Genomic DNA, 13214 nt, shown 5'->3' on the forward strand with positions numbered 1-13214 from the left:
ATGTGCCCACTTAGGAATATGCGCGTATACGTGTGTGTGAGCACGTGGGCATCAAACTGTCAAGTCTCACACTGAGGGCAAGACTTGCACATTAGGCTTTCTCTTCACACTCCCCTAGGCCTGTGTTTCATGCACTTGCAGCTCAGCACTCAGTCTGCCCCTGACACATTCCCAAATACGAGTCACTCAGCCTGTCCCATGATGTGACATGGCACTGCTTTGCACAGAGAGCAAAGATAGCTGCTGGATGGTGTGGGTGTATGTGGTGTTCATGAATGTTTGTGGAATTGTTCCTTTTTGTCATGTATTTCAAGGCATTTGCTGGAGTCCATCACCACAGGATCTTGTGCAGATGAGGGCTGTAGACACAGGATTTGACCTTCAATGATGTCTGACACAGAAGCCAGAGGAATGAGGAGACTTCATGCAGATTCGTGTCAGGCGTTAACAGGGGATGGGTGCACAGTTATTTTTTGTTATTGATCTGCGTAGGTTTTATTAATGTATCAGGGTAAACTTATATGAAGTTCATTAAATATTATTCAATATAGCTGTGTCCTTGGCAGGAGGCTTTTCTAGTGACAGTAATAAAGGGGGAATAAATCATTGTCACTGAAGGATGTGGTGGCTGGTATATTCTTGAGGAGCAAAATGAACTGAAAGAGCTGAAATACAGACCAGGCAAGTGGTTGGCAATGGGTTTTGTCATTTGGTAGTTGCATTTGGCCACTGTGAGCACAGCTGGTAAGCCTTCTAACACTTAGTTGCTCAAACAACTGTCATTGCAGACTTTGTTGGCAATGTAGGTAGTAAGACCCAAGACCACACTGGACTTGGAGGGATGTAATTCTCCTTGTGCGTGTAAAAGCGAGGTGAGGAAGATGAAGGACTGCCTGTATACTGTCCTCCTCCCTGCCAAAGGAGAGATCTTTAATTTTGATTTTTAACGGACTCTTCTTCTGAGTTCCTGGAAGTCTCTGGGATGATACCTGTGAATTTCTTCTCATTTTAATTTCACTGCACTCATGCTAAGAGTCTAACATAATGGTTGAGGTTGTGATTTTTGTCTTTTGACAAGGAGTTTCCAAACTATGCAGAATCACAGTGACAAATCAATGCTGCCCTATGGCCAGACATTTTATTTTGTGCAGGGATGGGCCAAAAATTAATGTGCTGTTACTGATCATGATGCCTATACAAACAAGTGTTGAAACCCTTTATATTCTGGAGCATCTTGTCCTGGTCTGGTTCTGACCCTTTAAATCCAGCCAGAGTCCTACTAATGAACTGACATGTTAGATGATGATGCCCAGAATCAAGAAAGGAAATCCTTGGTCTGCTTAAATACTGGACAAAACAAGATGTGTATATGGACATGTGCATGTAACAGCAAAAGGGCTTGACTGATGTTCTGGTCTCTTCACAGGTGCACCTGCGCTCTGCCGAGCGCCTCCGGGAGCTGTGCTGCTCCAACCGAGGCACCTTCATCAAGGTGGGACAGCACCTGGGAGCGCTGGACTACCTCCTGCCCGAGGAGTACACCCGCACCCTCAAGGTGCTGCACAGCCAGGCCCCACAGAGCACCAGGCAGGAGATTGAGCAAGTTATCCGTGAGGATCTGGGCAAAGAGGTAGGAGCAGCCATAGCTTGTGGTGGCTTCTCAGGCCTCAGCAAGCCCTGGACAGCTAGAGGAAGGAAAACTGCTGATTCTCAGCTATAAGAGATACCGAGGGGAGATACCTCTTCCTTGCTTCTGGGTGAAGGCCATGTGAGTTTTCCCTGTCCATCAATGGGCATTATTGGCAGGCTTTGGTGAGGAGGAGAAGATAACAGAGGAGTAAGGGTGTGAAAGGTGCCAGATGGAAATGGCAGGACTCAACAGAGCAGTGTACTCTGTATGCCAAGATGAACCGGGCTGCTGGAGGACAGGATGGAGCGCTGTCTGCCACACTGAGGAGTGGGAGCTGGAGGTATTGATGTTCAGGACAAAGACGTATTGGCAGAGCTCTGTGAGGGATGACTGCTCTCCCCTGGCTGCACTAGACCAATTCCAGCTAGCACTGACAGCCCTTTACTTTCTCGAGCCCCTAATTAACCCCCAAAGAAAATAATGGCATAAATCACTCTTGGTGCTGCAGTTAGGTAATGCAGTAGCTCAGGAGTCAGTGCCATCATTAACCCTCAGCAGCCCACAGTACTGAGATCAGTAGGTAAGTGACTGTGTTCATCAGATATAAGGGAAGTTGACATGGTAAATTACAGAGGGTGTTCTGCTACTTTGCATCTTGCTCTTTACAAGATGTCCCCTCACCTGTAGCCCAGGTTGAGAAGAGGCCTTTCAAGAATCACAACAGGCATGGTAAGGAGGGAGGCAGGAGACAACAGTGTGCAAAGGTGATGCTAGGGAAAGTGTGTGTGTGGGGGGGAGGAAGACAGAAGGTTGAAGAAGGGAAGTGGTGTGTACATCTGTTGTTTCTCATATAGATGCTTTTAGGGTTGTTTTGGTGGTTCTGGCCTGTCTGACTGTGTGGTAAGGAGGTGTTGGGGAAACATGAGGTAAGTGAAGTATTTGCATCTAGAGGGTATATTATGGGCAGATTTGAACAGGGTGAGTCTGCCTCTGTGTAGTTTAAGGGTCTACATATTGTCCAGCCAGGAATGACCATTAATATTTTCTTACAGTTCAATGGCAGGGTTAATGTCAGCCCCCAGTCTGAAACATGCTGCCTCTATCAGCATTCCATCCTTGTAGCAAGGCTGGTACCAGCTGTGTTTCATAGCTCAGTGGATAGATGCAGCAGAGCAAGCTGGCTGCTCCCTGCAGGCCTTTGCCTCTATGGGCTTCCATGTGGCAATCTCCCTTCCACAGGAGCTGTGGAAAGCCACCCCAAAGTTAACCCACATTAAATTACCACACTAGGCACCTCTGGCTCAGTTTGTGTGGTGTCTCTTGGAGGTGGGACCTTTTCTCCCAAGTGTGTGTTCAGCTGCCACTGATAATCTCTGATTTCTTTGTGCTTCTTGGGAGCTAGAGGAATGCTCTGTGCCTCATTGATTCCCAGTGAAGCAGTTCAAATACAATCTTACCTCATAGCATTCACTTCTTTCACATGGACAGTGCTGAGCAATATTTAATTTTGAAGTTACAGGGGAGGGAGGGTAAAAAAGGTAGAAATGGTAAGGAAGTGATGGAGAGGAAATGGTATCAAGGGAAAGAGAGCAATGATAGAAGAGATAAATGAAGAGAATAACATGTATAAAAATAAAGGACCTTGTAAAACTGGGCAGTATTAAAAGCTGATGTAAATGCCCGTATCAATAGTTACAAGGTACCAAATCAAGATCTTTAAAAGCAGAAAGGATTTAGGAACCTAATGTACCAAAGCTGTCATTGCTGGAGCCTAGAGGTTTTAATGGGGTTGCTTCAGGAACAAATTTAATTCCAATGTAGCTAGATCCTCAGTAAATTTTAAATATGATATACTTATCTGAAATACAGGTAGCAGAGCAGCAAGGTGGAGTATCAGGGCAGAGAAGAGTGCAGAGAGGGATCTGACACTTTCCCTTCTGGGGCCAGCATTATACCTGAGAACTTGCAGATGAATTCAAATAGAAGTAAAAATGATAATGAGGGAATCTTCTCAGAGTGCCTGAGCCTAGTCCTGCTGCTCTCAAATTCAGTGGTAAGACTTCCAGTTCTCCCATCAGGCCCAAGAGCAGGGCTCTTCAGATGACTCTTAGGTGTAGCCAAGAAGTAGTTACATACAGCTTGGATCAGTGCAGAACAAATGGGACAAAGAGCAACTGGAAATACAGAGATACCTAGGGAGGAATGTGACAAGCTAACAAATTAGGCAAGAGCTTGCAAAAGGGCAGGAAGATCAAAAAAAGCCAATTTCATGTACAGAAGCATTATATTTTCAGTCAATTAGGAATAGTCTGCCTTCTGATGTGACCTACTCCTGTGAATCTTATCATGGGCTTGGGTGTTTAACAAATGTTTTGTGGGAAAACTGGCTTAAATGGAGACCATGCCAGTGGGACAGATATTTGAGCAAAGACAGAGCATTTATGAGGTGGCTTTATGGCAGTTCACCATGAGTTTGTTGTCTCCACACAAACCTACTTGATACCCTGATGATGGGGGGTCTCCCATTTTAGGCCAGTGTCGTGGCTGGGGACTGGGAGCTGCTCTGATGTAAAGGTGAATGGCATGTGTTGATTTGACACAGAAGCAGAAGCATCATATATGCTGACTATTGGGTTGTCCTGTCCAACCCTATTTTATGTGCAGGGCCAGTGTACCTATCAGGGATCACTGGGATAAAAATAATCGGTGAGCAAACGCTGGCTTTTGAATCTCAGCCACAGTGGTTTGGATGAGTGATGGTGGGAGGTGATAATTCTCTGGAGTGTTAATATGCAAGAAGTTGAGGTGGGTGGGGTGGGATTCACAGGGTAGTAGCAGTGGGAGAGGCTGTGCAGAGAAATTTTTACAATAACTCCTGGAAACAGTCACCAGTGAGATCACAGAGCAAGAATCTTTTGGGGAGACAGTGGACATAGTGCAGGTTGGGCTTGTTCTGGGTGAATTTCTTGGAGCAGTTGGGAAAAGCTGTGTTGATAAGAATGGGTGTTAAGATATGAATGAAAGAGTCTCTTCTACCTCTATTTTTATCTTCCTTGCTTGAACAAGATTCTGAAAGTGAAAAGGTGTCAAGCGTGGAAAATGAAAGCAAGCTGAATATGTTCTTTCTCTGCAGAACTGTTAGTGACAGAGGGACAGACAGCTGGTTCAGCTAAGTGCTCTAACTCAACGAAGTGCATGCAGAGCAGAGTCAGGCAACTTCTGGTAAGATGTGGACACCACGCATTTAGGAAGAAGGACTGATGAGGAGCTCTGGAAAACAAGACTTTCAGAGTGGGTGCACGTGAAAAACACAAAATCTTTGTGCTTAGAAACTAGAAAAGGTAGAAGAAATTTTGACAGCACTGGGATTAGGGACATTTCCTCCCTCTAGTAGTTTTTTTGGAAACTACTGTCATGTGGCTGTGGGATACAGGGATATTGGGGAGATGATGCCACTCTGTTCTGATTAAGGGCATATCACAGCATCCCTTTTCATAGGATGGAGTGGTTGCAGAAGGACTTGTCAACTTTTACAACCCCGGTCTTGCAAATATCCTTTGTGCCTTTGTTGCCTGGCTCCACTACTGGCCAGTGCATTCCCTAATATGGTTCTCACTTCTCTGCTGCTGCACAGTGCTGTCACAGGTTAGATATTGGGACATCTCCATGCTTCACTGTGTACTCTTCTCTACACCAACACACACCTCTTTCTAGTCCCAAAATACCTCCTTGTATTGCACATCCCAGTAGGCCACAGCCTAAGTCTATCCACTCAGCGCCACTGTATTACTTCTCCTATGTACAACAAGGTGTCACTTTTCACATCCTATTGCTCATCAGCTTCCAGTCCATCCTTACACATTGGCATTTTTACATCTAATTATTGACCTTTTCCCTAAGGCTTCTTATTCTCCCTCTTGATATGTTTGTGTACTCCGTAATCTACCCAAGCCTTTACTCATGTTGGAGGTAATTTTCTTTGTTGGAGACACTCCCTTCCTCCCCATCTCTCACTCTTTCCTTTCAGAAATATCCCAGTTCCTGCTCCTTTCTGGCAGGTTCCTGTTGGGCAGGTTCTCTAGTCATTGCTCCTGTCTCTTGCGTAAGGTTGTTTGGTTGGGGATTAGGGCAAGGATAAAGTTTGCACCCCCCCGCATCTGAGGGTGGTGTGGTCCCAAGCAAGGTCTTTCCCATGTTGAGGGGGTGCTTGTGTAGTGCAGCTGCCCGGGTGCTGTGTCCAGGCTGTCATTGTTTGGGGGTGATGGGCTGGTGTAAGGCATGTGGCTAGCCAAGGGAATGAGTGTCTCTCCTTGTCTCTTGACTTACCTTCACATCTAACAGGTCCTGGAACTGTTGCAGAGGAGTAGAAATGGTTGAAGCTGAGCAGTCTCAGATGTTATCAAAAGATCATGGGTTAAGATAAGAACAATTTACTGGAAACAGCAATGAGATAAGAAGACAAACAATAACAGCAACAATATTAATAACAAAAGGTATAAGACGAAGCAATTTACATGAAAAGCTCCTGACAATAAACAATACCTGACTGTTCTGTCCACCACTTTAACTCGATTGGAAGGAGCCCCTTCTCCTTGGAAGAGAGTCCCTTTCTCCTGCCACTGGCAATGGCATGAAGTGGTATCAAGTAACTTTAGGGTCCTGGCCACACCGCTCACGGCTATTGCAAAAAATGAACCTGGTCCTGATTGGAACTAGGGCACTTCCAAAGTTCCCAAAGTGTTTTTTGGTTTGGGTACGTGAAATATTATTCATCTGTTTTTGAAATGTACCCATATACACCTAGGAATATGGTCAATGCAGTGATCTGCAGTGATGCTGCATGGACATTTGACAGGGAGGGACAGAACTTGTATGCCCATGTGTACTGCCATGGGAAAGACAGAAAATGAGACCATAGCAAGGTGCTAATCCCCAGTGCAAGAGATTTCCCAGTCCTCATACTGCTATGAAAGTATAAGAAATAACACAAATAGAAAAAACTATTTTTACTCCTATTTCTATATGAGTTCTTGGTATAGTATGGCAGCCTTTGCTGTCCCAGTGACAGGGAGAAGGATGGACCTGATTCCCTGATTCTTTTGGAATTGTCAATGAGCACTTTAAGCTCTGGCAAGACATATGCTTATTTCTGATTTGCAGAATGATTCAAGTAATGCTCAGCCCTGTGGGAGAAGAGCAAGGCCTTCAATAGGCTGTTGGGTATTACGCCGCATGTCCTACAGCATCCAAGTTATTCCCAGGGTAAAATGAGCCACTTTCTGTAGCTGGAACCATATGGTGCTCTAGAGAAGTTTCATTTACTGTGCTATATCACAAAGTCTTCATGTCATAATGAAGGTTGCTGCAGGTTCTATTATGGCTCCAGAATGCCTTTTCCTGGGTGAGCAGTGTTGTCTAACCCTTCCAGGATGTCAGGACAGGTGCCTGCTTCCTGCAGTCTTGCAGAGCCTTGTGGTTGAGTGCTCTGCCCACAAGCACTGATGTATACCACAGTGCACAGTCCCTCTTGTGGTTGCTTGGGGCTGTGGACTGATGCAGAATGGCTTTGCCAAACACCCAGGTCTCCTGTGGCTTGTGAACCTCGTTCTGTCCTAATACACTATCTCCAGCCAGCAGTACTGTGCTGTGAATGGTCTGCAGTGATGGTCTGTGAAGTGTTACATCCCTAACAGACTCTGGGCAGCCACATCTAGGTCACCTGAGCCTCTTTCCCTGCTATGGGTGTTGTCAGTCACTCATTCTGCATTACCATCCATTACCCACCAATGTGGAAGCTGAGCTGTGGTGGCCATTACTCTGACAGTGTTAGGGGCTGGAAAGTGGGATGGGAAGATATATCCCTTCTCCCACCACTCTGAGTCTCTTGCAGTACACCCAGCAGGGATTCCAAGCAGACGTCAATAAAAAACACATTTTTATTAAAACTGTAATGACAAATAAAAAACCTTCACATTTCTTTCAATAACTTGGGATATAAAAAAGAGATTTTTATCTATTATGAAAAGGATTTTGGCCATAAAAAGGTAATTTAAAGAGTCTGAGATGGATGGCGAATAGCATTAATGTCACCCAGAACAAATGGTCCTGCATTACTCAACTGAAAGGCACAAGTGGCTGCCTGTGCAGGTCCCTGCTGCTGCTGCAGCCTCTGCTGTGCTTGCCCTGCTTTGTCTCTGGTAAGAGGCCCCAGTCACTGGCAGATCCCAGTGTGGCTGCCTCTACACCGAGCCCTTGGGTGGGCAGCATCTGTCCAGAACTGCTGCTCCAAGGGCAGATGGGGAAAGCAAACAGAGAGCTTTATGTGGCTCAGGTAGTGAACCTTGCTTTGTTTCTTGTGTCCCTGCTCATTCTGTATGCAAGCTCCAGTGTTACTGACCCTTACTGTCGTGCCAAGGACAGCCTGCTGTCCTTACTGCCAGAGGAGCTTTTGAAGAGGGCACTGTCTCTTTACATGGGTTTTCTCTCCACTCAGAGCTCCTGGGAGAATTTGGCAGGGTCCTGCTCATGGCAGCATCTTCCTGGGTACTTTAGGCCCCTTAGTCTAAGAGAGGGAAGGTTTTGAGTATAGATTAGAGGATAACCTCTTTTGACTTCTTTCAAATTAGTAAGATTTACAATATAGGAAGTTGGACAGTAGATTTTCTGAAGGAGTTTTGGAGGGCCTTCTGTAAGGAAGAGAAAAGCTTCAGATAGGAAGTGCAATGGGGAATGGCCTGGTAAGAATAGTTCTGAACTGGATGCTTAGTGACATTTTTTGCCTTCAATTTACAAATTCTTTAGGTGCCTGGGGGTTAGTGTATGATGTACCTGCATGGAATTTGTTGGCTCAGTGTCTGTGCAGACAGTAAGCTGTGTTCAGTACAGTTTTCTCAGAGTTCTGATTATACCTGAAGTGTTGCTCTGAAGCAAATACATCTTGGCTGACAGTACACACAGCAGCTGTGTCAGGCTGTATTCAGTGTCCATGTCCTGCAGAGGTGGTGCATCTGCTGCACAGCAATGTTCAAGCCATTGACAGAAAACACTTTTCAGCATGTGGGTAACCCTTCCAATTTCAGACAATTGCTGGAAATTGCAGTCTATAACTGGGATTAATAGTCCTTATTCTTGCATATGGAGAATTTCTTTTTTCAAGGGTGTATTTCCTTTGCTCAGCAGTCTCCAGGCAGGATCTGTGTCAGGGCAGAAACACTGAGGTGCTATGTTAAGGGACTGGCTTCTGTTTCAAAGCCCACAGCTGATACTCTCTGAAATACTCTTGATGTTCTGATCTTGACACAGGCTGGGTTTACTGTGGCTGATTTTTCTCTGAGGGAGTGAAAAATCCCATCATCTGCCTGCCCACTGATCTTTTAATATCCTACTTGATGCTGCCTAGTTATTATCTCCTAATTTCTTTCACAATTTTACATCTGCACAGTTGCTCGGCTCTTGACCCATCAGAAACATGAGAACATGATGCAGTGAGTCAGGAAACTTTTGGCAATAGGTTATTTGTAGGTGAAACAAATGACATAAGATGAAATAAGGAGTTCCAGGGCCTGACCTTGGCATATCTGTATTTTTCTAACACACAGAATAGTCACATAGAATTTTTATGAATTTATAAGATGTACAGTGATCTAATACGTTTTGTTTTATGGCACTTCTGGGATCTGTCTGACAGGAAGCTCTTGATTTCTATGGAAGGATGCTGAGCTATAAAAACACTTCAACTCTGCTTGCAAGTTTTCTTTCCTGTGAAAAACTGCTAGGAGCATTGGAAATTCTCCTTATGAGAAGCCACACACTCAACATGCTTTTATGTTTTGAGAACTGAGGCAAAAATTGGGATCTAAGGTGTCTGAACATTCTTTACACCATTAGTCAGCAAAGTGTGTTTGTTCCTTATAGGCAGACCAGCCTAAGGAAGTTTTGTCATGTTATGTATGTGAACATTAGGCATATTTTGCACTTATTTTCTGTAAGCTTTACAGTATTTAGTTTTACAGGATGTGTAGTTCAGAGCCAAACCTCTGAAGCTGTCTGTGACAACTGAAGAAGTAAATTCATGTGGCCTACTGCTTGTGCCAGGAGAGCTCAGCTGAAGCAAACCTACAAGTTTCTTCCTTACAAAGCTCACATAATCACTGCATCTCTAATTGGCAAGTTCTTGGAAAAGGCTCTTCAGCACCAATCCTTCCAAATTTCAGATTATTAATAGAAAATTTACATTCGTTAGCTCATTTTGGATAATGAATGAAACTGAGTTGGTATCAGTTGTGCATGGAGAACAAAGCTAATTTTCTCAAGCACCTTATTGGATGTAGCTGATTGGTTCAGGTCTATTAACTGCTATTCCCATTTATCAAGAAAGCCTAGAAGGAGGCTAGAGCAATTAAAATTACCAGGGCTTGTTAAGAGGGGTTATAGTAAAGAAGTCTCTCCATGTAACTTTTCCTGCCTTGCCCTTTGTAAACTGCAAATGTCTTTGCCCTAGCTGCCAAGAAAACCTATAAGCCAATGCCTCCCTCCCGGTCCATCTTTTGTCCTTTGGACCATAACCTAATCTGTTCCTCTTCTATTTTTTTTTCCTTTTTGTTTGAAAGATGTGTGAAGCTGGTTCTTAATGGGATATCCTGGCCAAGGCCTTTGCCAATCCCTTGCAGTCATTAAAACCAGCTCAGAAATTACAGAATGGCTGCTCCGAGATAAACATTTGAGACAGTGGGTGGTTCTCAGTGAGTGAGCAGGAAGGAATGGAAAGGAATGGAGCATACTGGTTCTGTGGGCTTTATCTCTCTAATGACTACACAGCCATAGCACACTGATCACAATGTGTGATCACTGGACTGAGTGTCTCCAGTGACTTAGTATCTTGTACCTGATAAGGGAGAAAGTGCAGCCTGACCCTTCCGGGATACTCTCTCCTGGCCTTGCTCTCCACAGGACATGTCTAAAGTGGATCTCAGTACTTGGCCCCTCTTTGGTGAGGTGAATCCTTAGTTCTAAAGAGGTGCTTTTGGAGATGGTTACAATAGATGGAATCCCCCAAACTGTTTATCTTCATCCACAGAAGCCCAAATATTTTGAACTGTAGGGAACAGAGCTACATACCAGTTAGTATTTAGAGGCTTCCTGTCCCATTCCTATTCCAGAAGATGACTTTTTTGCTCCATTTTTGAGCTGCATCAGCCTGAGGGAAGGAAGAAAGGCAGTTGGATTCTGGCTTTAGAATAGTGGGTTGCTAGATTGCTTGGAAATGCATGTGAATTAATCAAAATTACCCCCCTAACTTTGTTTCCATAGCCCACTTTTGTCCTGGTAACAACCTCTAGCAGTACATACTGGGGATGCCAGAGGAGAACTTACATTCAGGCTGTTTCCTACTGCACCATGGACTGTCAGCCCTTCCCTTTGCAGTACTTGTCACCCTGCAGTGGCAGCAGCAATGCTAGGCCTGTAAGTGTAGTTGATTTATGTTAACTGTTGAAACAATAATGTTTAATCTGTAAAGTGCTAATCTATTTTTTATGTTGATTATGAATAGGCCAGCTGTGCCTACTTTCCTATTCATAGAGTTTAGTGAACATGCCCGTTTCACAGGCTCGGTTTGGAGGGTAATTTACATGAGAGCAGACACTGCTTTAAGGAAAGAAAATCAGCTGGTTACACCCTTGAAACAGGAATTTGGCAGCCCTGCACTAAGATCTGGGGGCAAGGAAAAAGCATAGGAGGAAGAGGAGAAAGACAGATAAGTGAGCTGGAGAAGAGGCAGACAGATCAGAGCAGACATGTGAAAAGTAGGAGAAATATGGTCAGGAGAAGAAAGGAAAAGTTTATATTCTGAGGAGAGATTGACAAGAAGAAAACAGGACAGGATGTGGCTGGTTTAGCATAGGACTTTTCTCTTTGCATCAGTGCAGAGAGCTCAGGGCTCCATGGTTTGCATGGCTGGTCATTAGGGATGATCTAATGCATGGTGCCAGTGACACTATTGGTGAAGTCAGTTGTGGATTTAATTTGTCGTGCAGTTGTCTCTCTTGAGGGACTTTTACTGATCTCTTTATGTTTTTTTCCTGAGAGTTGGCTGCAAAGGATACAAACTCTAGGGCCTCATCCAGACCTCTTTGTAAGTTATTCTACCTCAGCTCCTGTGTACTCCCTGCATCTTGGTCTCTGGTGTGGACTGCTGAATAGCTGTGTCTTTCATATTGACTTGTCTGCCATGTGTGCTGATGTTTCAATACCCATCAAGGCACAGTTAACACCAGTAACTGGCTTATGAGCTTTACATCTTCAGCAGAGCTTTACTACCTTTTAAGTATAATTCTTTTAAAATAGTGACCTTATTATATCCGTTTCTTCATACCAGTTCAGTTCAGGCATGGCTGCCAGCCCATATCTGCCAGATTTCATGTACTTCCAGGTCCACCTCAGATCCCTACTCCTACTTCCCTGTTCTGTTGATGTGGGGCAGTGTTGTGCTTCAATAAGACTTCAGGCTTGCTTGTATCTGTGTAATTATAACCAAAGCCAGGGAAAGGATATAACTGGGCAGAATCTGTCTGGGACTGGGCTTTGCCCTCTGCATGCCATCATTGTACTGTGCCCCTGTCCACCTTGGTGACAGGCTGCTGGATTGTCCAATGCTGCTTCTGTCATTCCTGCTCTTTGTCCCAAGTGATGAAGATTATCAGAGGGCTGGAACACCTCTCCTGTGAACACAGGATGAGAGAGTTGAGGTTGTTCAGCCTGGAGGAAGACTGGGGGAGACATCATAGCACCTTCCAGCACCTAAAGGGGACCTACAAGAGAGCTGAAGAGGGACTTTTACAAGGGTGTGGTAGTGATAGGACAAGGGGGAATGACTTCCAACTGAAAGACAGTAGGTTTAGGTTAGATATTAGGAAAAAATTATTTTCTAAGGCGGCAGTGAGGTACTGAAACAGAGAAATCATGTCTGCCCCATTCCTAGAAGTGTTTAAAGCCAGGCTGGATGGGGCTTTGAGCAACCTGGTTTAGTGGAAGGTGCCCCTGCCCATGGTAGGAAGGTTGGAACTAGATGTTTAGGGTCTGTTCTAACCCAAACTATGATACTTTGAAACAACTGCAGTCCTGTCCTGCACACACACTGCAGGAACCCTCCACTTCTCCTGCACACCCTGCCTCTGCACACACACAAACACCATCCTGACCCTTTTCTTCATTTGCCTCTCTGTGGGTGGACTTTGCCTGCCATTCCCCATACAAGCTGCATATACAAATGCCCTGCTCCATGCTTCCTTTTTAACTCTGTGCTCAAGCCCTGGCACAGCTTCACTTCCTGACCAAATCCTTGTACCTGACCTCTTCCAAGCATCCCCTCATCACACTCTGTATAGTCACATAAAACTGCCCATACACATTAACCCTAAGCCCCCCTGCTTTGTCTTATATACTTCTTGAACCCTGAGCCCCCCCGCTGCTTTGTCTTATATACTTCAGGCTCTCAAAGCTGAATCAGAGGCCTTTAAGATGAGGCACAGGTGATGTGTGTTTCTCAAGGTGGCACAGGTGATGTGTGTCCCATATAACCTCAGGC

At 44.8% G+C, this 13214-nt stretch overlaps 1 protein-coding gene across 8 annotated transcripts in view; it reads left to right on the plus strand.

Moving 5' to 3' along the window:
* Window positions 1-13214, plus strand: part of ADCK1 (aarF domain containing kinase 1) — a 72788-nt gene that overhangs the window by 27726 nt on the left and 31848 nt on the right. For all 8 annotated transcript variants that reach the window (XM_077180544.1, XM_077180542.1, XM_077180539.1 and 5 more), the window contains one exon: window positions 1427-1630. In XM_077180544.1, the coding sequence (XP_077036659.1) occupies window positions 1427-1630 (204 nt within the window). The remainder of the gene's footprint in view (window positions 1-1426; window positions 1631-13214) is intronic.

Source organism: Agelaius phoeniceus, chromosome 6 (genome assembly GCF_051311805.1).
Source record: "Agelaius phoeniceus isolate bAgePho1 chromosome 6, bAgePho1.hap1, whole genome shotgun sequence".
In the NCBI taxonomy this organism is placed as follows: Eukaryota; Metazoa; Chordata; class Aves; order Passeriformes; family Icteridae; genus Agelaius; species Agelaius phoeniceus.